Here is a 26,280-nt window from a genome sequence, read left to right on the forward strand (position 1 = left end):
AATCATCTGTATGATTGTAGACATTGAAGGCCAAGGGGAGTAGGTTGATGTGCCCTGACACAGAGGTCTGTGGGGCTCTGGGATCTCATCCTGCACAGACAGTGAATCTGTCCAGTTGGGCTGATACTCTCTCCTGGGCTCCTAGGCCCAGCCTCAGTACCCTCAGCACAGGCTTCCTTCCCCTTTGTGTTGCTTGAGTTGAATCTTTGCCTCTGGAGCTGCGTGCCTTTGAGCAGTATGGAGTGTAGGATCAGGTAAAGGGCTAACTAGGCAAATGAACTACCTGCCCTCTGCTCCACTCTGATTTTTCTTTTTACTGAGATAAAATTCCTATAATATAAAATTTACCGTTTTAAAGTGAACTAAAGGTGGCTTTTATTACATTCACAGTGTTGTGCATCCATCACATCTGTCTAGTTCCACGACTTTTCATTATGCTAAAGGAAACTGCTTACTCATTAAGCAGTCATTCTCCCCTTCTCCCAGCCCCAGGTGACCGCTGATGTGGATTAGCTCTTCTGGATATTTCGTGCAAGTGGATGCACACAATATGTGACTTTTTGCATTTGGTTTCTTTCACTTGGCATCATGTTTTCAAGGTATATCTGTATTGCAACAGGTGTAACTCCTGCATTCCTTTTATGGCTCAGTCTGAAGACTTTTCTGAGAGAATGAGAACATGTTTGTTTGTTTGGAGTAATACCTGGAATAGATGAGTGAGAAGGGGGTGGTTTTTGGAACTGTCTGGCTTTGCTGGCTGAAGGATCTTTGAAAGTTAACTTTTCAGTGACTTAGATTTTCTCATGTGTAGGATGGGAACCGGAGAAGGCAATGGCATCCCACTCTAGTACTCTTGCCTGGAAAATCCCATGGACGGATGAGCCTGGAAGGCTGCAGTCCATGGGGTCGCTGAGGGTCGGACACGACTGAGCGACTTCACTTTCACTTTTCACTTTCATGCATTGGAGAAGGAAATGGCAACCCACTCCAGTGTTCTTGCCTGGAGAATCCCAGGGACGGGGGAGCCTGGTGGGCTGCCGACTATGGGGTCGCACAGAGTCGGACATGACTGAAGCGACTTAGCAGCAGCAGCAGCAGCAGGATGGGAACAGCAGTGCCTTCCTCCTGGGATTGTGGGGATAGCCAGTCGCACAGCATGTCCCTCTCCTCACATGCTGCTGGGCACGTGGTGGGCGCTTCCTGCGCTGTTATTGGGGGCAGCCTGGGAAGACAGGGTGGCCTGCTTCACTGTCTCTGCTTAGGTCCCATCCAGAGGGGAGGGAAGCAGATGGAGCCTTACGTGGATTAGGGCCCCATGGGGGTTACCTCTCTCTCTGTCTTTGCCTGCTGAACTTTAGTATTTGAGTTGTTTGACGGATTCTGTTCTGTGAGTAGATGTCTGTGCACATGTCCTGTATGTTCTTTTGCTTCCCTACATGCAGCACAAGCCTGGAGTAGAAAAGGATCCTAGGATTCCATCCCTACATGCTGTGTGGCTTTAGGCAGCTTCCTTTAACTTCTCAGAGCCTCAGCTTTAAACTGTGGTAAAATGAGTATCCATTCTCACAGGGTTCTTGTGAAGGGCAAGTGAATTCAGAAGTATGAAAATACTTGTAATTTGTATATCATATACAAAAGATCATTATTGTACAGAAAAGAAAAAGCTTTATCTATACTCACCATCTGTTGAACAGCACAGACAGGACATTTTATATTAAGAGTGACACTGTAGGGAAGGAAATAATGAAGCATCAGGCTGCTTTGGACTAGATGCTTTCCCAAGCTTCAAGAAAGATATCCCCTTTTCTTTCTTATTCTCTTGATATAAGCTATTTTTCAGAAACAAAATGCCGTCTCTTACCTCAGTAGTTGTCTTTGTATTTCCAGAAAATTTTCACTGTTTCATGTGATGACCCCTAACAGGGATTCCTGATACTCTCAGCTTTTGACAGGTCCTAAGCATTTTTTTGAAATTTATTCTTTGTTTCGGGGCTTCTGAAGGTGTTGTTCTTTAAGAATTATTAAGAATTATCTTCCAAAGTGATGGGTGAGAAATATTTTTTCATAAGTTTGGAATTAATTTTGCCCCTAAATGGATTGACTTTCAAAGCTGGATATGCTTTTTTCTTTGTTAGACTGTTAGATTATAACCTACCTACCCTCTGTCAGTTAATCAAAATAGAAGATAAGCCTGTTAGATTGCCTTTGATATCTATTCAGTTCTCATATTTTTTCTTTTGCTCTAATGATAAAACATGAATTAAATCAATAGGTTTCCTGATATTAAGCCAGTTGGTCATTCCTTGAATCAATTCTACTAGTCAGAGTGCATTATTAATATCCTGTTGTTGTCTGATACTTATTTTATTTACATTTCCTCTGTTTGTAAAGAGAGAGATTTATACTTTTCTTTTTGTGCCATCCTTATCAGAGCTTCCCTGGTGACTCAGATGGTAAAGCGTCTGCCTGCAATGCGGGAGACCCGGGTTTGATTCCTGGGTCGGAAGATCCCCTGGAGAAGGACATGGCAATCCACTCCAGCACTCTTGCCTAGAAAATCCCATGGATGGAGGAGCCTGATAGGCTACAGTCCATGGGGTCACAAAGAGTTGGACACGACTGAGCGACTTCACTTTCACTTTCACTTATCAGATTTAAATAATTGGAAACTTACTATTTCCTCTTTCTTTTCCCTCTACTCCTTCATGTATTTAGATCTTCTTTATTTTTTTCAAAAAATTTCATAGTTTTCACAGCTTAAATTTTATACTACTTTTGTTAAAATTTATTCACAAATATTCTTTTTAATGTTAATATACATTGAATTGTTTTCTTAATTTCATTTTAGTTTTCTTGTTCTTCTACAGAAAAAATAGGATTTTTATAAATTATTACTAATCTTGTTATCCTATAACCTTGCTGATACTTATTAGTTGGAATTAATTTTGCCCCTAAATGGATTGACTTTCAAAGCTAACCTTATTAGTTCTATGATTCCTTTAGTGGATTACTTAGTATTTTCTTTGTAGAAGATCACGTCATCTGGAGGTAGAGGCAGTTTTATATCTTCCCTTAATCTGCTGTCTTTTATTACATTTTCTTGCCTAATTCCCTGGCTAGAACCTTCAGTTGAGCAGTAGTGAAAGCAGACCTACTTGTCTCTCAGAGGGAAGGCGTTCAGTCTTAAAGGGAAGGGGGAAGGCGTTAGTCTTTGTGTCATTGGGTATGATGCTAACATGGTGTTTAGTATATTCCCTTTCTCATGTTGAGGAAATTCCCTGCCGTTCCTAGTTGGTTGAATGTTTTTCCCGTCAAGCAGTGCTGGATTTTTTCAGATGCCTTCTTTGCATCTTGAGATTGACCTGTGACCTTGTCCTTTACTCTGTTTGTTTGATGTACTGTATTAACTGGTTTTGGGTGTTAAACCAACCCTGTATAGGATAAGTTCCACTTGTTCATGGTGTTTAATTTTATATTGCTGGGTTTGCTAGGTTTTTTTTTAAGGATTTTTTTGGTCTCTATTCATAAGAGATATTTGGAGAAGGCAATGACACCAAAAAATCCCATGGATGGAGGACCCCGGTAGGCTGCAGTCCATGGGGTCGCGAAGACGAGAAGAGTCAGACACGACTGAGCGACTTCACTTTCACTTTTCACTTTCATGCATTGGAGAAGGAAATGGCAACCCACTCCAGTGTTCTTGCCTGGAAAATCCCAGGGACGGGGGAGCCTGGTGGGCTGCCATCTATGGGGTCGTACAGAGTCGGACACGACTGAAGTGACTTAGCACCAGTAGCAGCAGCATAAGAGATATTGGTCTGTTGGTCTTCAGTATTTTGGTGTCAGGAAAATATTGGTCTCGTAAAATGCATTGAGAAGTGTTCCCTCATATATATACACACACACACACATATATATATATATATATACACATATACATATATATGTATACACATATACATATATATGTATATGTGTATATATATATATATTTTTTTTAAGCTTAGTATTAATTCTTTAAATAGTTGGTATAATTTACTAATGATGCCATCTGATCTGGGCTTTTCTTTATGAGAAATGTTTTGATTACTAATTCAGTCTCTTCACTTTTTACAGTTCTGTTAATAGTTTGTGTTTCTTCCTGCATCAGTTTTGGTACTTTATGCCACCCATATTGTTTGTTGGCATGCAGTTATTGCCTTGTAATCCTTTTTATTTTGTAAACACAGTAGTAATTTTCCCTCTTTCATCCCTGGTATTAGTAATATGAGTCTTCTGTCTGTGTTTTTATCTGTTCAACAAATGATGAACCAGTTGGTTCCATTCTCTTGCTGAGTGTACTGAGCATCCTCAGGATTGCAGTGGCAAGCTGATCTTTTTTTTTTTTTTTTTAACTGGGGTAGCAGGCTGATCTTTGATGACTTATTTTTCTTAAGTCTCAGGTACCCTGAGACTTTACCAGAAATTCCTTGAATCTGTGTTGCTACTTTCCCAGTTTTCTGGCTTGATATGTGGGTTTGTTTTTTCTTTTAGTTTTTACCATCTTTATATACCCTTGGTCTTTTCAGTGCTAATTAGAGCTAGGGAACATTAGACACCTTGTCCTTTTTTTGCTGTCTTTTCAGTTTAAAGACTGTATGTTTTTATGTTTAGTAAAATTACCCATATAGACAAAATAGGGCTATAATTTATGATCTTGGATTTAATCAAAATGATTTAACCTCAGTCTGTACTGTGTATTTTCTCATATACTGCTATAGTGGATTTTTTTTTCTTGTATTTTCTAAGTGTATTATGTACCTAATGTATACGTTACTGCAAATAAGAATGAAATAAATTTGACTCAAAAAAGTAAGTTGTTGCTACAACAGCTATATATAACAGAGTTTGGGAAGATAGAAACAGGGCCTCTTCTCGTCACAGTAGAGCTACTAGAAGATTCTAAACTTTTTGGAAGTTCCCTGGCTGTCCAGTGGTTAGGACTCTCCACTTTCAGTGCTGGGGCCCAGGTTCAGTCCCTGGTCGGGAAACTAAAATCCCACAAGCCATGCGGTGTGACAAAAAAATAAAACCCCAAAGCTTTTTAGGGTCTCTTTCCTAAAAGAGGATAGAGTAGTACATAGGGGATATACTAATTCATGACATATAACAGTGGATGCTAGCTAGCAGATGCCTCAGGTCTGGCATTAGGACTTAATTTTCTCTTTGAACTCTGGTTGAGAAGGACCGGGAGGGTTCTGTGCTGCCAGAATTTGTTTTAGTGCTACAGGCCAGAGGCTAAAGTGGGGCTCACGGCACGCATGAAAGACAGCTGAGAAGAGCTTTTCCCAGCTTTTGCCTAGAGCTCTCTGTGGCCCATTGTGAGAAGCTGCTGTCTCTAGGGAGGCTTTGTGACCAAGAACTGAACCATACCTCCCTCACATGGGCTTAGTGACTGAATCTGTGATAACCTCTGTGTTGCTGTGGGGCTGGAAACCCAGACTGGGCCCCAGGGAGTCAGACTGACTGGATAAGGAGGGATGAGCACAGAAGGAAGGGGAAGGGTAATGCTTTCCTGAAAAGGAGCCTGTAAATGAAAATGATAAAAGAAATGCTGAGAAGACAACCAATAAAAACAGAAATTGGGCTGTAACAATTTATTCCAGGTGAAATTAAAATAATTAAAAGGGCAGTCTGGACAAGACTTTGAAAAACAAGTATCTTCAGTAAGGTAAATGAAGTAATAATAATTTCCTGAAAAAGAAGAGAAAATTGTGGACAGGAAAAAAAAAAAAAAAAGCAGGCCCCAAGATGGGCTAGGTAGGGAAAAATAATTAGAAATGTAATTTTTTACTTGTGTGTTTGTGTAACCCCCACCATCAAAAAGTTCATTTTAATTATAATTTCTTACACATCTAAATCATGATAGTATTTTGGTATATAGTATACAGTTTATGAAAGAAAATTATGCAGATAAGAATGTATATCAAAAGAGCTATCAGTAGTATAATAGAATTTATCCTTAAAACTTACTATAAATTTGTTTTAAAAATTTCTGCTGTATGTATTGGAGAAGACTATTTGTATATAAGTACAAATAAATGATTAAAGTTTTGTGTGTTTATCTGCCCCATAAATTTCCATGCTGTCTTTTTCTGTCTATAGAAAGGAGCAGCTCAGTATTTAAGACTTTGTGTTGTTTACCATGAATTGTTCTTATTGGTGTAGACTTTAATGCTGAATTGCCAGACGTGGTGTGTGCTAGGGTGCCTGTTGCATACATCATTTGTCTGTCAATAAGCAAGCTGTTTAAAGTTGAGTTTTGAGGTCCAGAACAGCTCAGCTCATCTCCCTGAACTTTCCCAGGAACTTATTATTTCTGTGGGTGGAGTGGTGCTAGCGCAAGGCCACTGGAGTGTGTGCGTGCTTGTGGGATGAGAACTTTGCAACATGCCCTTATGATTTGTTTTTCATCCTTTATTTTATGTTTATGCCTCTGCTCATTACCCTGAATGAGACAGCTCCTAGCCGGGATGATAGCAGAGCCTGCTTTTCTCTCTGAGTATACTATCTTTGCTTTGGATTCCTCCAAGCAGCCTAAAACCCAGACTGAAAGTGTGGTGAGTCCTTCCACCGCTTTCTGCACTCCCTGTGTGGGGAAACAGAGTAATTTGGTCATTCTAGAAGCATATCTCATGTTGCTTGTCACTGACCACCTCTCAAAGCATCTTCAGTGCTGTGCTGCTAACCTTGCTCTAAAAAAATCAGAGCGTAAACTGCTGAGTTCTGATGGCTGGTGTGTGTTTGCTAGCTTTTTAACAGCAACAAAATTTAACACTGTTTTCATTAACATAGCGAAGAATACTTTCACTTGGTATGAACTCTTAAGTTTTCCTCCCTAGGGAATGTTTGCTCATTAACTAAAAGAGGTATGTATTGCTAGGAATCTCTGTTCTACTCATGGTAGGAGGCCAAGAATATTTTGAGATGTGACTCACATTTTTAGGAATGAAAAAATCATTGTATATAAATCCGTAATTAAGCAATATTGAGTAGGCAGGTGGAGTCTACTGTAACAAGTTAGTTGCATCTTATTTTGGGAGACTACCAGTTTTCTGTGTATAAAACATTTGAAAGGAAACAATTACTCTTTATCTTTCAGCTGACTGAATTCATACAATTTTGAATCTTGTGTATAATTCCACTTTGGAAAATTTGCTAAATTAGTAAATTTAGCAAATTAAAAGTTAGAAGTTTGATTGCCAAGTAAGGTTAGCTTTTGGTGTTAGAATGAACACCAGCTGAACTGGGACTGAGGTTTTTTTTTAAACAATAAGAGTTGGTTTAATTTATTAAGCAGCTGGTGATGAAATTAGAACATTTCTGTACTTAATCATGGGGCTTCCAACTTGGCTTAGTGATAAAGAATATGCCTGCCAGTGCAGGAGATGCAAGAGACACAGGTTTGATCCCTGGGTTGGAAAGATCCTTGGAGGAAATGGCAACCCACTTCAGTATTCTTGCCTGGAAAATTTCACGGACGGAGGAGCCTGGCGGTCTGTAGTCCATGGGGTCTCAAAGAGTCAAACACAACTGAACAACTAAGCACGCACTCACATACTTATTCATGCAGCCAGCAAAGACTTGGTCTGCATGTGGTCAGTAGCAATCCTGTATTACCTTCCTTCTCAACTGGGTTTTAGGAAAGAAAGCAGCTGAGAGTTCTTGTGACGCCTTAGGTTGGCTCTCAGGAATAGAGGTCTCTTCTTGGTTCTGGGCTACCAGTTATACCTCACTGTTTTCAGTCCTGAGAGGGAGACAGGAGTCCCAGTTAGAGATAACTTACCAACTTATTTTAAAAATATAAAATGATGTTCCACTTCATGTAGTAGTAATGGAGGCTTGACAAAAAAAAATAGAACTTCTTCTAGGTCCACTTCCATAAGTACACAAAAACAATTCATATTGAATACCTATCCTATTACAAAAAAATGCTAATAATTTTAAAATGAAGCCTTTAGAACTATTTAAAATATGGTAAGTAGGCTAAAAGTCTGTGATAATCTTATTTAAATTTTGTTTGTTTGTTTGTTTATTCTGGTAATAATATTTCTCCTCACATAAAACCATGGTATAATCTTACAGCAGTTAAAAGTGATTGTTGAAAGATGTAACAAATCATAATTGAAGACAAATCTGGCAGGGAACCTGTGTGTACTTTTAAATTAAATGCACTTCAGAAACATTTTTTTGTTATCTCACAATTGCCTCCAGGAGACAGTGTTGGTGACCATTGAGTATTGACGTGTGTTGAGCTAGTTCTCTGGGCTTCTGTTGCCGGGAGGCATTCAGAAGTCTTCTTGCACTGAAAGATGGGCTGCATAAGGGGTTAAGAAGCAATTCCTGAGCCTCTGCTATCAGTCAGGCAAATGTAGGGTTCTTGCTCTCTAAGCGTTTGTAGTTAGTACTGAGACAAAAATGTCAAAATACGCTTAACAATTCAAAAGAAGTAAGGCTTTGTAGAAGAAAATACAAGCATAGGAAATGTGTTAGTCCCTCAGGCCAGCCATAGGAGGCTTCACAAAATAAGAGGTGTTTGAAAGTTGAAAGATGAGAAAGAATTTGCAGGGCAGAAATGAAGAAGGCATTATATGTAGTGACAATATCTGTAATTTTTGTTTCTAGAGATTCCTAACTTACATTTTCATGGTAACATAGTTCAGTACTTTCTTTAGTTGTCTTGCATTTATTCAGATATATAGTATTTTTTGCACTTACTCAGTCATGTCTGACTCTTTGCGACCCCGTGAACTGGGGCTTTCCAGGCACCTCTGTCCATGGGATTCTCCAGGCAAGAATACTGGAGTGGGTAGCCAGTCTCTTCACCAGGGGATCTTCCTAACCCAGGGGCCGAACCTGGGTCTCCCGCAAGAATCTTGTGGACAGATTCTTTACCGTCTGAGTTACCAGGGGAGCCTGATATATAGTATAGCAAGTAAATTAAAATATAGGTACAGGAAAGAAAAGTTTTTAAATATTATGCTGTTTGTTTGGTAGAGTGGTATTTCAAACAGTTGTAGAATAGCTGTTTTTGTATGGATCACAATAATGTACCAGGTTTTTTTACTACATACAATAGAATATCTTATGGAGCCCTCTTGTTTGCTTTCTCCATAATTTAAAGGTCAGTTACTTTTCTTTTTTTCCCTTGATAAATAAAATTCATTTAATTTAATTTTATTTATTAAAGTTTTAGTCTTGAGTAAACATCTTTTTAATATTCTATGCAACTGAATATGAAGTATACATAAAGCATTTTTACTGCACATAGACAATTACTTTTCAATTGCCTGGCAGAGAGACTTGCTGATCTCTGTGAAATATGTCTTTTATTTTAGAGTGTGTAGTGTAGGATATTTTTAGGGCTGGAAAGCATTAATTGCAATGTTGTACAAATGTATGCCGTGTATCCAGCTTCTAATTCTTTGAAATGGCAGAGAAGAGGAAGATAAAAGTTAATTCCTATATTCCCCTAACTGTTCTCCCCTGTGTAAGTTTAAGGAGGTGTCTTGGACTGATAAAATTTTATAGCTCTTTTTATGTTAGAGGGGCAAGGTATTTAAACTTTTATAAGGGAAAAATTTAAACATATAGCAAGAGTGGAAATAGCAATAAAAATTGCATAAGATTACTTGTCCTTCCCCCAATATCCATTGTCCGGTGTCAGCAAATAATAACTCATGGCTATCTTATACCATCCCCTCACACCTCCCTAACCATACCCCTCCCGCCCTCATCACACATGCAGATACCCCTCTCCCCCATCCCCATGGGATTATTTGAAGCAAATTTCAGAAATCTTACCTACCTATTTTGGTATATATTTCTAAAAGATGAAGACTAAAGCTACAAAATCATAGTACATTTATCACAGCGAAAATTAATAATTTCATAGTATCAGATACCTAATGAGAGTTCAGAAATTTGAGAACACTTTTGCAAAGTTGCATGCTTTCCCCACTTGTATTTAAGAATAAGAAGAGTCATATATTTGACCTTTTCTTGGTTAGCCCTAAGAGGTTGTAGGGGAAAACTTGGTACTTTTTAAGCACCAAGTTACTGAAACATAGTGACTAGTATTTGGTTGAATGCTTTTGTTTAAAACATGGATGTTACTTTATCATGAGCTGCTTCTGTAGGTTTAATTTTAGTTAGACACTTAGTGTATTATGAATAGTGTAGAATTTTGAATCTTGAAGAATATCAAACCTTACGGAACTAACACAGGTTTGATGTAATAAGTAGAATGCTGTGTAACTTAGAACATTTGTCATACCAACAGAACAGAACAAAAAACTTTCATTTGTGGAAGAAATTATTTTTAATTTTAAGTTTTTCTGAAAACTGTCCTACCAATTTCATTTAGACTGGTGGCTTTAAATGAATGAGGCATTTCCATTTCTTATTAGGAAGATATTTTTCAGAGCTTAGCCCGAATAACTTTAAATAGTATTTAATTGTAAGGAACAGTTGACATTACTTCCTCTGGATAGTTTTCTACTTGAATGAGTTTTGCTGACTGAATTCCTGATGTTAATTTTGTACTGAGGGAAAAAACTGGGGTGATGGTAATGGGGAGAGGCATGGGATTAGTTTGTAAATTTTGCTACATACTAATCCTTGCTATTTAGTTACAGATAAAATAGCAAAATGAATTTTCTAAAATACTTACCATACTAGTTTTGCCTTGCATGAAAAAATTCTAATAATTGAGCAGTTACTAATTTTGTTTAATAGATATGTGTGTCTAATAGGTTTTGGTACTTGGCCTTTGTTCTTAACGGTTTTAAAACTTTAGTTTTCTGATCCTCTCTTTACAGTGTTTCTTTGTTTTTCTTAGAATGCGTCTTTCCAAGCCACAAAATCTCCCGACAGTGTTAATGGAAGTGAACCCACAACTCCTCAGGTTTGTTTTAAATGTTATTTAAAAGAAAGAGCAAGTCATTTCAGTGTCAGTCAATCTATATTATTAGCCACAGTGATGTCCAAACACTTGATACAGTATGTATGGTAAATCCAAGTTTGTTGATGGTTTCTTGGAAAAAGTTTAAAGTGAAGTAATACATGTGTGTGTGTGTGTGTGTGTATATATATATATATATATATACACACACCAGTCTTGTAAGTTTCCATTATTGCTCATTTAAAAACTTAATGGCACCGAAGATAAAACTTTGAAAAACAGACTGACTTTATAGTTGTAAAAGATTAGGAGTAAGCCATACTGAAAGACATGTTGAGTTACATATTCTAGAATGGGGATGTAAAGAAAATGGCATTTTCTTTTAAAGTTTGTTCTAATGCAGAATATCTTATTACTAGCGAGTTAAGTTTATCTTTGACTTTAAAAAGTTATTTGGAGAGTGGGACTCATGTAACCTTCTTTTGACTCCTTCCAAAAAAGAAAGAAATTCATTAAAAAAAAATCTTAATGATAGCAGTGTCTGAGATGAACATTTATTATTTTTGGCTTTACTGATGATTATTCATCATTAACCTGGCTATTCTCAACAGTGTCTAGTGTAGGGCAGTAACATTGCTGATTCTGTGGACCTGGAGCACGAACATGGGCAGTTTCTCAACAGTCTGATTTATGAACTAAATCATGCAGACTAAACATTCTAAAGTATTGTCTAGCTTCCCAAACTCCATGAACAGCTTACCTGTGAGCTGAGAACCTCATTCTTTTCAGGGAGGCCAGTCAGATTCTGGGCCAAGTCCCTGGGCCTTGAAACATCCCCAGTTAATCCCAAATCCTTTTCAGTTCAGTTCAGTTCAGTCGCTCAGTCATGTCCGACTCTTTGCGACCCCATGAATTGCAGCACGCCAGGCCTTCCTGTCCATCACCAACTCCCGGAGTTCACTCAGACTCATGTCCATCGAGTCAGTGATGCCATCCAGCCATCTCATCCTCTGTCGTCCCCTTCTCCTCCTGCCCCCAGTCCCTCCCAGCATCAGAGTCTTTTCCAATGAGTCAACTCTTCGCATGAGGTGGCCAAAGTACTGCAGTTTCAGCTTTAGCATCATTCCTTCCAAGGAAATCCCGGAGCTAATTTCCTTCAGAATGGACTGGTTGGATCTCCTTGCAGTCCAAGGGACTCTCAAGAGTCTTCTCCAACACCACAGTTCAAAAGCATCAATTCTTCAGCGCTCAGCCTTCTTCACAGTCCACCTCTCACATCCATACACGACCACAGGAAAAACCATAGCCTTGACTAGACGGACCTTTGTTGGCAAAGTAACGTCTCTGCTTTTGAATATGCTATCTAGGTTGGTCATAACTTTCTTCCAAGGAGTAAGCGTCTTTTAATTTCATGGCTGCAGTCACCATCTGCAGTGATTTTGGAGCCCCCCCAAAAAAAGTCTGACACTGTTTGCACTGTTCCCCATCTATTTCCCATAAAGTGATGGGACCGGATGCCATGATCTTTGTTTTCTGAATGTTGAGCTTTAAGCCAACTTTTTTACTCTCCTTTTACAAATACATAATTTCTTGCAAGTGCCTTGAAGGAGGGGTAAAATATTGGGAGGCATCAGTCTAAATGTTACTGGACAGATCCAGTGATCTTTGAGGAATATTTATCAGAAAATATTATTTAGAATGCTTATTCTATTGTAGAATAGTCCAAACAGATTGAATATAATTGTGAATGCAAGAACTAGAGTGAATAACAACCAATGTTTTGATCAAATTCAGGAGAGACTTAAGTTTTGATTAAGGTGAGGAATGAACTTGTGTGATATTCAGAAAGTTAGTTGTGTTAATTGCGTTTACTGTGTCTCAGGTGTTGTTGATCATTTTATGTACATGATCTCATTTAATTCTTGTTACAAGGAGACACCTCCACTCAGAGTCCGTTTGCTTTTATACAAAATTCTGACAGGTTGGTTGTTGGTTGCTGTTAGCAAATTAGGAACAATGGATATCCCTGAAGCAGGTAGAATGCTTACTGTAATTGGGAGCAGGAAATCAGAGTTAACACCAAGGTAGAAGAGATGGTGAAAAGCAAGCCCAAGAGTTTATAAAGTGTAGCTGCTTGTGACCCCCTTACTACTGGGTAGATCATCTTCTGTAAATCAGTAGATTTTGGCACACAGTTTGTGGCAGAGATGTCATTAAAAAGGGTTACTCACTGTCTTTATCTAAAAAAGCAAAAAAGTGTAGTATACCCTTTTCAAAAAAATGTCTGTTATACTTAACAGTAGTTAACTCTTCAGTTTAATTTGGTACACAAAATTCAGGTAATCAGTACATAACATTCAGCTAATCAAAATGACTCTTCATTCATAGGTTGACATTTTACCTTGCTGCTGCTGCTACTAAGTCGCTTCAGTCGTGTCCGACTCTGTGCGACCCCATAGACAGCAGCCTACCAGGCTCCCCTGTCCTTGGGATTCTCCAGGCAAGAACACTGGTGTGGGTTGCCATTTCCTTCTCCAATGCATGAAAGTAAAAAGTGAAAGTGAAAGTGAAGTCGTGTCCGACTCTAGCAACCCCATGGACTGCAGCCCACCAGGCTCCTCTGTCCATGGGATTTGCCAGGCAAAAGTACTGGAGTGGGATGCCATTGCCTTCTCCGGACATTTTACCTTAGACAGACTTAAAAAAAACTCAGACATTTGAAAATAATCAGTGTATGCCACCATGTAATAGAGAAAAATATAGTTTGTAAAACAAGTATATATGAGCATTCATCCTTATCTGAGAAGCTGTGAAATAGTTTGATTATAGTTTTAGTGTTTTGGCAGTTTAGGATAACTATAGGATCTAGTATTACTGTCTTATTGTGTAGATAAGATATTAGGCATGAAACCTTAAATTACTTGCCCAGAGACTAGTGATTAGTTATTGATAGTGGAATTATCATAGATTGACAAAAACATCAGTCTCCCCAGCTATAATTTTTTTTTTTTTGCCATGCATTGCCTCATTTAAATTTCTATGTTGTTAAAATGAGATATGGAGAGCAGAGTAGTGGTTGCCAGAGGCGAGGAGGGTGGTGGCACGGCGAAATGGGCGAAGGGATAGAGAGCTACAGACTTCCAGCTATAAAATAAATAAGTCATAGGGATGTGTAATGTACTGCACTGGAAATAGAGTCAGTAATATTGTAATAACTTTGGTGCATAATCTGTAAAAATATCTAATCAGTATGTTTCATGCCTGAAATGAACATATCATTGTATGTTCTAAACTTCAGCAAAAACAACAAAAAATAACAACTGAGTTTCACTAAATTCAATAGAGCAAAACATAGGAATTTAAATGGCCATTCTCATATGCTGTTATTTTTTTTTAGGTTGTGGGAAAAAGTCTGGTTTTGAAAATCATTAATTTTTTAAAAAAGAAATTATAGTAGTAAAATTAAATTTTGAAATTTTCGTTGCTGTTTTTGAATACTGCTAGAAGTGAAAGACTGCTTTTAATTTTATTTTCAATAGTTATGAAACATTTCCAACATACAGAAAAGTTGAAAGAACTTTATAAAGTGAACATATGTGTACCTAACGCGTCAGTTCTGTCACTGATGCATTCATTACCATACTCTTTTTTCTGTCCATATATTCATTCCTCTATTTGTACCTCAATCTATTTTATTTTTTTGATGCCTTTCAAAGTTGTAGGCCACAGTACTAATGTTTTAGTATGCATATCGTTATCTAGAGATCAGTGTTTATAATTTCTTTTTTGAAGTGAATTTTACATAAAATGAAATGTACAAGCCTCAAATGTGCACTGACTGAGTTTTGACAGTTGTATGTGCCAAACCCAGCCACAGGTTATGGAAGATTATCATCACCCCAGAAAGTTCCCTTGTGGTGCTCCTCTCAGAGGCAACCTGGTTTAATTTTTTTCCACCATGCAACAGATTAGTTTTGCTTATTTTAGATTTTCATGTAAGTGGCCTCATAGAGTGCACTGTTCTGTGGAAGGCTTCTTTCACTCAGCACAGTATTTTTGGAATCTCATCCTTGCTGTACTTATCAGTAGTTTGTTCCTACCTGTTGTTGTGTAGTTTTTCTATATGAATATTCTGTAGATACTCACCTATTGATGGACACCTGGGCTGCTTGAAGTTTTCTATTATGAATAAAGCTTATGAACGTTATTGTAGAGTGTTACTGGTGTCGTATTAATGCTTTCCCATGATTTCTAGAATAAGATATACTATATAAAAAATGATATGTATCATTTTGATCAATCATTGAGTATTTCAAGTTTTCCCATTAGATCATCATTATCATATTGCCAGGTTAGGGTTCAGCTGAACAAATGTGTCCTAAGCACCTCCTGTGGAAAGCACTGAGGCAAGACTACAGAAATAGAGAATATGGATCCTGTCCTAAAAGAGTATAAAGTTTGGGGTGAGGGTGTGTGTGCAGTGGATACAATGTAGGAAAACATATTTAGTGCTTCCTATACGAGACATTATTTTAAGTGTTTTTGGCCATTTAATCCTCATAACAATCTACTAATTTTTTTTTTTTTTAAATAAATGAGGAAATTGAAACAGAGGTCTTAAAGTTAGTAAGTAGTAAAGCTGGAATTCAAATCAGGAAGTCTGTTCTTAACCACTGTGCTGTATTATCTCTGTAGTTGTTTTAAGGCATAAACAGTTAGTTGTTGTATCAGCGAGTAAGTAATGTTGAGTCAGAAGGCAGTATGTGCTCCAGGAGTGGTCCTGGTAAAGTGCTTAGCGATTAAGAAAGGCAGTTTCTGATGGGAGAAATCCTAGAAATTTGAACTCACTTCTGAAGGATGTCTGGGTTTCCATATGCATAGAAACTGTGGGCGATAGCACAGAGGCACACAGACAACGCATTTGCTCAGGAAACAGGAAGTTCCCTAGTAGAACTTAAGTTTCTGTTACGTGGAGGGGTGATTTTACAAAGAAATGGGTCTTGGGAACTGGGAATCTTGAACATAAGTGAAGGATTTTGATCTTTCTATTAAGTGAGAGTTCAAATTAAGAACTGGAATGAAATGAACCGAATTATATTTTAGGAAGAAATCCTAAAAATCCTAGTGACTGTGTGACACAGCGGCAGACCGGTGGGTAAGAGATCTGACAGAACAGAAGGTTGCTACAGATATCCAGCTGGCAGAGGATAAAAGTCTGAACAATAACACTGTTGGGGAAATAGGAAGGAGGAGTGAAAACAGGGTCAAGCGGGTGAGACAGAAAGGCGTTAAAAAGTAACTCTGTGTTCATTTATTCTTCCTTATACATTTTCCCCCTAATCCCCATCAGCTTTTTAAACAGTAGTTACAAATCAGGGAATGTCTTTGGTGCCAGAAGCCTGGCAGTGGTTGGAGCCCGCGGGAGCTGAGTTTCTTATGTAGCAGAAGCGCTGGAGACAGTTGTTAAAGACCCTTTCCCTTTGGCTTCCTGTCCTGCCCTCCGTTTTTCCTCTCATTCTCATCACTGCCTTTCATCCTCACAGTTCCAAGTTTGGCCTCCAGGAAATACATCTCCATTCTCAATAGGACAAAAGACACATTCCTTATCAGGAAAGTAATATTTCTTCTAGAAGGTTCCATCGTGGTTTTTGGCTGCACTGTGTGGCTTGTGGGCTCTTAATTCTCTGACCAGGAACTGAACCCAGGCCCCCACAGTGAAAGGGTGGAGTCCTAACCACTGGACTGCCAGAAAACTGAGGAAGGTCCCATCCTTTAGAGTCCCACTCAGTAGTATCCATTATTGGCTGAGCTTTGGCACACAGCCCACTCGTGGCTGAACCAGAGTCTGGGAAAAGCTAATTTTATTATTATTTTACATTTATATTTTTAATAATTTTGTTAGTTCTTTTATTTGTAGCTGTGCTGGGTCTTTGTTACTGTGTGGGCTTTGCTCCAGTTGCAGTGAGCGGGGCTGCCCTCTAGTTGTGGTGTGCGGCTTCTCATCACCCCGCCTTCTGTTGCACAGCGCCTTCTAGTTGTGGTGTGCGGCCTCTCATTGCCCTGCCTTCTCCTGTTGCACAGCGCCCTCTAGTTGTGGTGTACGGCCTCTCATCGCCGTGCCTTCTCCTGTTGCACAGCGCCCTCTAGTTGTGGTGTGCGGCCTCTCATCGCCGTGCCTTCTCCTGTTGCACAGCGCCCTCTAGTTGTGGTGTGCGGCTTCTCATCGCCCTGCCTTCTGTTGCACAGCGCCCTCTAGTTGTGGTGTGCGGCCTCTCATTGCCCTGCCTTCTCCTGTTGCACAGTGCCCTGTAGTTGTGGTGTGCGGCTTCTTATCGCCCCGCCTTCTCCTGTTGCACAGCGCCCTCTAGTTGTGGTGTGCGGCCTCATCACCGTGCCTTCTCCTGTTGCACAGCACGGGCTCCAGGGCAGCCAAGCTCAGCAGTTGCAGCTCCCGGACTCCAGAGCACAGGCTTCATAGGGGCGCAGCTTAGTTGCTCGGAGGCGTGTGGATCCTCCTGGATCAGGGAACGAACCAGTGTCTCCTGCATTGGCAGGTGGATTCTTTATCACTGAACCAGCAGGGAAGCTCAGAGCTAATTTTAAAAATCCTTTAATTGAAATGTAATGTATCACACTATAATATCTACATACAGAAAAGTATCATGTATTCCATATACAGTTTTCTGAATTTTCACAAACTAAACACAGCTTTCTAACCAGCACCCAAAATCAAGAAACAGAAATTACCAGCTTCCCAGAAACTGTTGTGTTCCTTTCTGTTCTCCTCTCACACTGGGGGCGGGGGTAACTACTGTTGTGGCTTCTAACACTATAGATTAATTTTGCCTGTTTCTGAGTTAATGTAAATAGAATCAGAAGTGGATATTCTTTTGTGTCTGGCTTCTTTTGTTTAATACTGTTAGTGTTAGATTCATGTATATTCTTGTTTGTGGCTATTAATCTTTCATTCTTGTTGCTATCTGCTGCTGCTGCTGCTGCTGCTGCTGCTGCTAAGTCACTTCAGTCGTGTCTGACTCTGTGTGACCCCATAGATGGCAGCCCACGAGGCTTCCCCGTCCCTGGGATTCTCCAGGCAAGAACACTGGAGTGGGTTGCCATTTCCTTCTCCAGTGCATGAAAGTGAAAAGTGAAAGTGAAGTTACTCAGTCGTGTCTGACTCTTAGCGACCCCATGGACTGCGGCCCACCAGGCTCCTCTGTCCATGGGATTTTCCAGGCAGGAGTGCTGGAGTGGGGTGCCATTGCCTTCTCCGTGTTGCTGTCTAGTATTCCATTGATGATCAGACAACAGTTGATTTTTCCTGTCTGTTATTGATGAGCATCAACAGTAGTTTCAGGTTTGGCACTGTTTTGAACAGTGCTGCTGTAAGATTCTAGTGCATGTCTTTTGTTGAACATAATTATACATTTGTACTGGATATACAGTGAAGTGAAAGTTGCTCAGTCATGTCCGACTCTTTGTGACCCCTGTGGACTATACAGTCCATGGAATTCTCCAGGCCAGACTACTGGAGTGGGTAGCCTTTCTCTTCTGCAGGGGATCTTCCCAGCTGAGGGATTGAACCCAGGTTTCCCGCATTGCAGGCGGATTCTTTCCTAGCTGAGCCACAAGGGAAGCCCAAGAATACTGGAGTGGGTAGCCTATCCCTTCTCCAGCAGATCAAACTGCTGGTCCACAGAGTACATATGTGTTTAGTTTTAATGTTAATAAATGCTAGTAGTTTTCCAAAATGGATGGCTTTATATCCTCACCAATACTTGGAGTTTTCCATAGTTGTATTTTAGCCGTTCCAGTGGATATGTGGTAGTGTGTCATTGTGGTTTTAGTTCATATTTGAGAAGGTGAATGTTTAACCTGGCTGTATTGTTAGCCTGAACGAAACTGGCGTCTGGTGGAAAGGAAGAAGGGAGGATTAGATATCTCTTGATAGATAGTGTTGGATATCTGGTGATGACAGCTCAAGCCAGTCATGGCGTGAAGTGCTTCACATGTCCTTGTGTAGTACTCCTCATGAGCACCCTGGGAGGTGAGTGCTGTTTTCCCCAGTTTACTTATGAAGAAACAGAGGCATAGAGGGGCAGTGTAACTTGCCTAAGGTCATATTGCTGGTCAGTGGTGGAAGGAAGACTTGAACCTATGAAGTCTGGCTGCAGAGCCTGTGCTCTAAGCTGCTGCATCGTAGAGCCAGAAGAGTCTGCCACATAAGCTTGAGTATGGTGCTTAAGTAAAGTTTGTCTTTTAGTCTTCTTTCTCTAATACTGATAATCAATGTTTATTGCATATTTGCTACATTATAAGCAATTTGCGTGTACATGTTAACAAATTCAGTCTTTGTGGCATCCTTATGAGGTAGGTAGTATTACTATTACCATCATTATTATTTTTATCATCCCTATTTTAGAGAGGTGGAAACAAAACTCATGAAGTTAAGTAACTTGACTCATGTCTTGAACATTGATTGTGGTGGAACCAGGATTTAAACTTAGGCAGCTTTGCTCGGCAGCCCAACAGGCTAAATCGTGACACTCAGTCACCTTCCTGCCAAGCAGAGTAGATGTGACAGTTACCCAGCTTACCAGCTTCTGCACATAATGTCCTTGACATTGTTCATTAGTCTTGGCTCACCTAAAATAACAGTTATTTCTAGTGCTAGTCAGATTTCTCACTTGTTTGCCCTAGGCAGGTTACAAGGAGATTGTCTGTAGGAGCTGAAAAGCACTTTTTGTGTGGGTCAGAAGTGGCTGGTAATGGAGTAGGCGTAAAGTGGGTCTTCAGGGTTTTGAGCATGAGGGTCCCTCCTCTCCCTTAAGACTTTCTCCACCCTGTCCCAGAAGAGAGGTAAAACTTGCACATTAGGAAAGAATAAATGGCAAAGTACACGAAAATAGAAAAATGAAAGTAAAAATCACCTAAAGTCTAACCACTCAGACCCACCGTCTGTTAACTTTTTGCGTTGGTCCTTTAACAGCCTGGTTCTCAAGGTGTTTGTGGGCACATACATACCGATTCAAAACTATACGTAACTACTTTAATCAAAACGACCTCACGGTGTATGTGTCATTTTATAACCTGAGTTTTCCCGTTTAATAATAGTATGTCTTGAATCTTCGTACATACACCGTACTTGATATATCCTCCAGTGGTGAATATTTGGGTTGTTTTCAGTTTTTACTGTTACTAATCTGTGGTAAATCTCTGTGCTGATGAAGAGGGTGAGCCCCTGCTAACTCACACCCTGCCAACTACTATTATTAAATCTCTAAAATCTATAAAGTATTCCTGGTCTGATTTTTTTTTATTGTGTATTAAAGAGACTGTTTCTGTTGTCTTGTAATCTTTGCCTGCACATGGCCTCAGTCTCCTCTGAGCATTTCGTTCCTAGCATCTTTGAGATCTTGCAGTGACCCTGTTGCACTAATGAGAATGAGTTTCTAGGAAACACCTTAAGTACTGACTGCTGTCATGTGAACAAAACAATGCTGCTTTAAATAATGCAAGTTATTGAATTATAGTATTTTCCATGGCTGTTTTACAAAATAATGCATTATCATTAATATGCTAATTAAGAGAATAGCTCTTGCTGATGACTGTTTCTGATATGAGGCTTACTGATCCACGCAGAGGGGCTTGAGCTCAGACTCTGACTGCCCTTCATGATTTTGTAATGCTTACGTTTATTCCCCGAAGACAGTGGTAAGTAGAGCAGAGCCGAAAGTCGCCAGTCAGCTCTGCCTTTTGTTCTCTTACTGAGCAAAATGGGTTCACTCTGCGTTACCTACTCTCTGCCTGAGAAGAGTGTTAAGGACTGCACCTCCAGGCAGACTCCAGATTCAGCCACATACTTCACACCTCACAGTACATATCCCCATTTGCGGTCCTGGGTGTACACTGTGGTATTGTTGGCCCCTGCCTCCAAGGATCTTAGTTTAGTGGATGAATCTTACAGCGCACAGGTGAGGTCTGCTGGGAAAGCATGGCTTCCTTCTTTTTTACAAATGGGCAAACCGAAGGGAAGTGACTCAGTGAAGGTCATTCCACTGCTCAGTGACAGACCTGGGACCTATAACCCAGTCCTCAGACTCAAGGTCCAGAGCCTTTTCAGAAATAACCGGGCGTCTCTTGTTTTTCAGCAAACAATTTATTGTGTAAAATGTCAGGAATGAAGTTAAATGTGCTAGAGCTTTTAACAGATTCTTGCTGGTGATTAGGGAATAATAGAAGTCTAAATGTGTATTTTAACTCCCATGTTCTGTTGTGTTTTGGTTGTAGTCAAGTGACACGCAGTCTTTTGCACAGAAGCTCCAACTCCGGGTGCCGTCTGTGGAGTCTTTGTTTCGGAGTCCAGTAAAGGAATCTCTAGTCCGATCTTCCTCTAAAGAATCTTTGGTACGCACGTCTTCTAGAGAATCCCTGAATCGGTTCGACCTGGACTCTTCTGCTGCCTTCTTTGATCCACCCTCTGATATGGAGAGTGAGACTGAAGACTCACTTGGGAATTTAGACAGTCTCAGCAAAGAGCAGTTGATCCAGTGGTTGCGGAGGACGGAACGAAGGTTGAATGGCTACAAAGGGAAATGTTGTGAGGTAAGGGCATGATTTTTTTTTGCTAGTGTGAAAATTTCCTCCTCATGTTCTCTAATTCATGTTACGGCCTGGTCTTTACGCCTGTCGTTGGCTGAACTGTTGATTCCCTAGCTCCGCTGGATCCTGGTGGTGAGTAGTGTGTGGCAGTATCTAGTTAAAGACCTTCACCGGTGCTGAGGCCCTTTGGCCAGGACTCTTAGTAAAATTTTGGAGCAGATTGTTGCCTGTAGCCTTCTGATTCTCACATTGCTCTTTCTCCACCCTCCCTCTGCTTCTCATTCAGTTGGTGTGAGGTGGGGCCTAAGAACTTCTATTTCTATTAATAGCAGGCTCCAGGTGATGCTTTTGTTTGTGAGACTGATCTGTGACCATAGTTTAAGTAGTCTTTAGGCGATGGGCTGTAATCCCATTTTATGAATTAGGTATGTGAGGTATGTGTTTAAGTGAGATCCCATTTTATGTGTCTAGGTGAAATCCCATTCTGTGAATTAGGTATGTGAGGTATGTGTCTAGGTGAAATCAAATGTAATTTAGTATTTTTATAATCAAGTTACACTTTATTTTTTAAAAATATATTACCTATATTATTTAGTTTCAACTGCATATGCATCTAATTAGCTTGAATTGTCTATTAAAGGGTTCTTTTGACTTATTTTTTGACTTTCATAATGAGATGTTTTAGCAGAGCTTAGAACAATTAACTGCATTTATGTAGGAATGACTGATGTTATTAATGACTTTTTCTTTATTTTAGCTTGTTACAGCTTATCAGACTCTTCATAGAGAGAAGAAAAAGCTACAAGTAAGTGATTTATTGGCTATTTATATTGATTCATATGTAATTTTAAAATTAGAAAGGATATTGTAATAAGACCCTGGCTTTTAATAATTTTTCATATGACCAAAGTATTTAACCTGTTTTACTATTAGGAATTTTGATGCAGAGAATGGGAGAAGTCTCAAATGTTTTTGCCTCTGGTAGGGATGGGCTTCCTCAAGTATGCAGTATATAAGAAGTTTGGATTTAATTTGCTTGCCTCTCTCAAGTCTGTTTCCTGGTGGGTCAGTCTGTAGGCTGCATGTTTGTTTTACTGGTAGATAAATATACAACTTGAAGGAGATGGCAACCCACTCCAGTACTCTTGCCTGGAAAATCCCATGGATGGAGAAGCCTGGTAGGCTACAGTCCAGGGAATTGCAAAGAGTCAGTGGGACATGACTGAGCGACTTCACTTTCAAATACCTGAAGACATCTGTTTCTTATCCTTGTGTCAGGGTCCAAAAATAAGCATCCTCTCTTCTGTTTGCTGAGGTTGCTGCTCATAAAGCCCTCGGTTAAGTGTGTAGAGAGCAGGAGTGATGATAGTTCTCCTGGTGACTTACTTCTGCCCTGTTCTGTCATCCTCTTCATGGCCAGAAATCTCCCAGCAGGTGTCCCAGGTGATAATTCACATGTCAGAGCTAAGGGGAAGTAGCACTCCAGTTCAGATGGTGCTGTTATTTGTAAAATGCAGATGGTCTTCGTTCTTACTGTAGAAGTTATTTAAAACAGTTTAATGTCTTGTCCCATTTAGAGACATTAATTGTATAACCAAAAAATTATTTGTAAAGTGAGTTTTGGTAAACTTTATTTCCCCATGTATATTATTTTCAAATATTTAATTTACCATTAATAATAGTCTGCTTTGAGTACAACATTAAATTATATGACTTTGGTTTGGAATATAACCAGTTGAGAATAGTAACATCAGTTATTTGTTGCTGATTTCACTATTATAATTGTCCGTAACAAGTGTGGAAATTAGATTATTACACGTAAAGTATTTAATTTGATAATTTTTTAAACATGTGGTCTATAGAAGTGGGAGAATAGTTCTGATTTAATGCATTGTATTATTAATAATCCATAAACTCATTCTCAAAAGGTCATCTTATTCCTAAGTTCTGTGAGTACCTTGCTTGTGTTTCTTTGATTTGTCTGGTTTTTTGTTTCTAGATGTACATAAATCTACCACTAAGTGGCAGGAGAGAGTTGTGATTGCATAGTTGCAGAAGTAAAGGATGTTGGAAATAAAATTCAGTGATTTGTGATCTTTTTAACTTGATTGTCATTGATATGTCATGTGATTGTTTGAACCAGCTTTTTTTTTTTTTTCCTTTTAAATTAAAGGGTATATTAAGTCAGAGTCAGGATAAAGCACTTCGGAGGATTGGAGAGTTAAGAGAGGTAAGTTGAGAATAGTACTTTGAGAATAGTGACTAAATTTCTCATATTTATCAGGACTGTTTTATGTTTTGGGGTAGTTTCATATGTACCCCATTATAGTGAAAACTAGCCAGATCAGCCTACAAGACCAGGGGTCAGTTCTTTTAGTTTTTATTTGTGTGGTTTCCCTAAGATACATGTTGGTGAAATTACAGGCAGACCTTATTTTATCGTACTTTACTGTGCTTCAGAGATCTTGCAGTTTTACAGATTGAAGGCTTGTGGCAACCCTTTGTTATCAGATGATGGTATCTTTTAGTAATAAAATATTTTTTGAATTAAGGTATGTGCTTTTTTAATGCTGTTGCACACTAAATAGTTACTTAGTGTAAATAGTGTAAACATGACTTTTACATGCTCTGGGAAACCAAAAGTATTGTTTTATTGCAATACTTATTTTATTGTGTTGGTCTGAAATGAATCCATTATATCTCTAAGATGTTCCTGTAATGACTTAAGAATGGCTTATTTAACAATAGAGTATAATTTGCCTGCATAGACAGTCAGTGACAACTTCTAAGGCTAACCTGTCTCTTTAGGTAGTTCAGGCTTCTTCTTGTTTTTTCCTAATCAGCAACCTTTTTACCTTTTTGGTGAAGTAAAACAAGAATTATGTTTCTTGTAATTTGGGAGGAAGGGTGTAATTTTTACAATAAACTATCATATCCAGGCAAATATTTATCATTTGGAATCATGCTTTGCTAATTTCTGTTTCTGGTCCTACCTTAAGAAGATTCGAAAATATTGGCTTAAATTGGTTAGCGAACAGCATTTTAGGTCTCTGCTATATCATTTATCATAATCTAAACTATAATAGATGTAGAAAATCATGACAAAAATATAGCTTCCACATATGTAGTGACCACTGTGTAGCCATCACCAAGGTCAAGAATGTTGCTGGCCATCCAAAAGCTCCTCTGTGCTTCCCAGCCCATTCACAGCACCTTCTCTTTCTCCAAAAGTAACTGCCATGCTAACTTAAATGTATTTCCTTGTATTTCTTTTAAGGTTTTATCACCTAAGTGCATACCTTGAGATGTTATAGTCTTGCCTATGTAAAAAATTTTTTGATGTATCTTTTAAGTCTCTCTAAGTCTACTTGTCTTCTTCATCCCTCTCTTTTCCTTACACTTAATTTGTGGAAGAACCTGATGATAATTGAGAAGATCCAAAATTGCTCATTGGCCATAATCCCAACATTATAAACCTCGTAGACTTGAAATAACATCATGAACCCCTTATTGCGAAATTCAGACTTAAATTAAAGAAAGTAGAGAAAACCACTAGACCATTCAGGTATGACCTAAATCAAATCCCTTACAGTTATACAGTGGAAGTGACAAATAGATTCATAGGTTTAGATCTGATAGACTGCCTGATGATCTACGGATGGAGGTTCGTGGCATTGTACAGGAGGCAGTGATCAATATCATCCCCAAGAAAAAGAAATGCAAAAAGGCAAAATGGTTGTCTGAGTAGGCCTTGCAAATAGCTGAGAAGAGAAGAGAAGTGAAAGGCAAAGGAGAAAAGGAAAGATATACCCATTTGAATGCAGAGTTCCACAGAATATTAAGGAGAGATAAGAAAGCCTTCCTCCATGATCAGTTTAAAGAAAAAGAGGAAGGCAATAGAATGGGAAAGACTAGAGATCTCTTCAAGAAAATTAGAGATACCAAGGGAACATTTCATGCAAAGATGAGCACAATAAAGGACAGAAATGATATGGGCCTAACAGAAGTAGAAGGTATTAAGAAGTGGTGGCAAGAATACGTATAAGAACTATACGAAAAAGATCTTCATGGCCCAGATAACCATGATGGTGTGATCACTCACCTAGAGCCAGACATCCTGGAACGTGAAGTCAAGAGGGCCTTAGGAACCATCAGTACAAACAAAGCTAGTGAAGGGGATGGAATTCCAGTTGAGCTATTTCAAATCCTAAAAGATGATGCTGTGAAAGTACTGCAGTCAATATGCCAGCAAATCTGGAAAACTCAGCAGTGGCCACAGGACTAGAAAAGGTCAGTTTTCATTCCAATGCCAAAGAGTGTTCAAACTACGACACAGTTACACTTATCTCACACGCTAGCAAAGTAATGCTCAAAATTCTCCAAGCCAGGGTTCAACAATAGCATGTGAACCATGAAATTCCAGATGTTCAAGCTGGATTTAGAAAAGCCAAAGGAACCAGACATCAAATTGCCAGCATCCACTGGATCATCGAAAAAGCAAAGAAATTTCAGAAAAACATCTGCTTTTGCTTTATTGACTACGCCAAAGCCTTTGACTGTGTGGATCACAACAAACTGTGGAAAATTCTTCAAGAGATGGGAATACCAGATTTCCTGACCTGCCTCCTGAGAAATCTGTATATAGGTCAAGAAGCAACAGTTATTACTAGACATGGAGCAACAGACTGGTTCCAAATTGGGAAAGGAGAACATCAAGGCTGTATATTGTCACCCTG

The 26,280-nt window shown here is 39.2% G+C and overlaps 1 protein-coding gene across 7 annotated transcripts in view; it reads left to right on the forward strand.

Moving 5' to 3' along the window:
- Positions 1–26,280, forward strand: part of GOLGA4 (golgin A4) — a 124,247-nt gene that overhangs the window by 20,168 nt on the left and 77,799 nt on the right. For 5 of the 7 annotated variants that reach the window (XM_086365869.1, XM_086365868.1, XM_086365870.1 and 2 more), the window contains 5 exons: positions 6,501–6,599; positions 10,880–10,945; positions 21,233–21,547; positions 22,302–22,349; positions 23,718–23,774. In XM_086365869.1, the coding sequence (XP_086221995.1) occupies positions 6,501–6,599; positions 10,880–10,945; positions 21,233–21,547; positions 22,302–22,349; positions 23,718–23,774 (585 nt within the window). The remainder of the gene's footprint in view (positions 1–6,500; positions 6,600–10,879; positions 10,946–21,232; positions 21,548–22,301; positions 22,350–23,717; positions 23,775–26,280) is intronic. The other 2 variants (XM_086365872.1, XM_086365873.1) reach the window with 2 other exon arrangements.

This window comes from Bos grunniens, chromosome 22 (genome assembly GCF_055505025.1).
Source record: "Bos grunniens cultivar Pamir isolate PY7600 chromosome 22, Bosgru_T2T1.0, whole genome shotgun sequence".
Taxonomy (NCBI): domain Eukaryota; kingdom Metazoa; phylum Chordata; class Mammalia; order Artiodactyla; family Bovidae; genus Bos; species Bos grunniens.